The following is a 1,430-nucleotide window of genomic DNA, read 5'->3' on the forward strand; positions in this document are numbered from 1 at the left end:
TTTGGGCACTCAGGATCTACTTCAGAAAACACTTTAACTTAACTGCAAGCACATTAGGATATCCAACTGTGATTAATGATCATGTTTTGGTATTTTTTCCTAGCCAGGCCTTGAGGCTGGATGGATCCTCTTAAAGATTTCCCCAGTCAGTTCTCAGCTGGCTGTTCTCGCCCCTCTGTGCTCTGCAGCACCAGCTCTGACGTGAGGGATGGTGTTTGGTGTGTGATGTTGTCTCACTCCGTAGCAGTGGAGCAGGGCTCTGTCTACAGCAACTCAGAGAAACAAATAGGAAACAGGATTTCCCCCAACAGGCATCTGATTTTTCAGAAATGACCTGTTGTAATGGGATGTACAGCTGAGCAAACCCCACAGTTTATACTGAATGATTTCACGCTTGACAAACACAGCAGGTGGGACCTCAAGCTCGCTTCACCTGAGCACCAAGCTGTACCTGGTTCCCTTTTCCTCTCAGGATTTACTAGAAATAATGTTCTTGTTAATTTTGTGCAGGGTGGGTTCTGGTAAACTGCCAGACCAAGAAACCTTGACCTTACTTGTTTGCTACAAACACTGCCAGCATTACACGCTCTCCACCCTCTGGGGCCTGGGAGAGCTGGTGTTTGGCTCCTGCTGCAACCTCGGGAAGATGTCCTTTCAGGAACTCAGCTCTTCTGCTAAAGTCTCCCTCTTCACGGAAACCATCCTTCAGTGACAACGTTGCAGCATATTTCAAAAGCTCTATCTGTCTGGAAATTCTCCAGTCAGCCCCTTACCTAGTGCTGTCGTCCTCCTCTCCCCCTCCCTTCTTAAAGCTTCCCAGGCAGATGCGTATCATTAATATTTCAGTATCAGCTGTACACGGGCATTGGCTACACTGCAGCACGCTTCATCAATAAGAGCCAGCAAGGGCTGTGAGCTTCGCCACACTGCCTTCATCCAGCACAGGAGGAAGAGCAAAGGCAGAGCCTGCCAGAGAAGCCGAGTATCTGCTGAGGGTAAGGCTGCATCTCGCAGTCCCAGCCTTGACGGGCTTTTTGCTGCTTTTGCTCCCTCATTCAGATCATCCCAGATAATACCCTAGCAAGCAACAAGAATGGATGTCTTTAAGAAAGGTTTCTCCATTGCTAAAGAAGGTGTGGTGGCTGCTGCAGAAAAGACCAAGCAGGGAGTGACAGAGGCTGCAGAGAAGACCAAAGAAGGGGTAATGTATGTAGGTAAGAGAGAACTAGTTTTGATGTACTTTTGAGCATGAGCAGCTGCATAGATTGTCTCTGAGGAAGTCCGGGGAAATCATATTGTGGCTGAAGCTTGGGGGTGACTAGCAGGATGGTCTGGATAAGATCCTGGGCTCTACAGAGTTGCTATGTAAACCTGGAGTGCCACAGCCTCCCCGTGCCTCAGTTTCCCCAACTGTTAGGCATAGAAACCAC

At 48.7% G+C, this 1,430-nt stretch overlaps 1 protein-coding gene across 1 annotated transcript in view; it reads left to right on the forward strand.

The window, feature by feature from the left end:
* The first annotated feature begins 703 nt into the window (after positions 1 to 703).
* Positions 704 to 1,430, forward strand: part of SNCG (synuclein gamma) — a 15,146-nt gene continuing 14,419 nt past the window's right edge. The window contains exon 1 of the mRNA XM_008642788.2: positions 704 to 1,214. Coding sequence (XP_008641010.1) covers positions 1,094 to 1,214 — 121 coding nt within the window. The 5' untranslated portion in view covers positions 704 to 1,093. The remainder of the gene's footprint in view (positions 1,215 to 1,430) is intronic.

This window comes from Corvus brachyrhynchos, unplaced genomic scaffold (assembly GCF_000691975.1).
Source record: "Corvus brachyrhynchos isolate BGI_N302 unplaced genomic scaffold, ASM69197v1 scaffold279, whole genome shotgun sequence".
Classification (NCBI taxonomy): Eukaryota; Metazoa; Chordata; class Aves; order Passeriformes; family Corvidae; genus Corvus; species Corvus brachyrhynchos.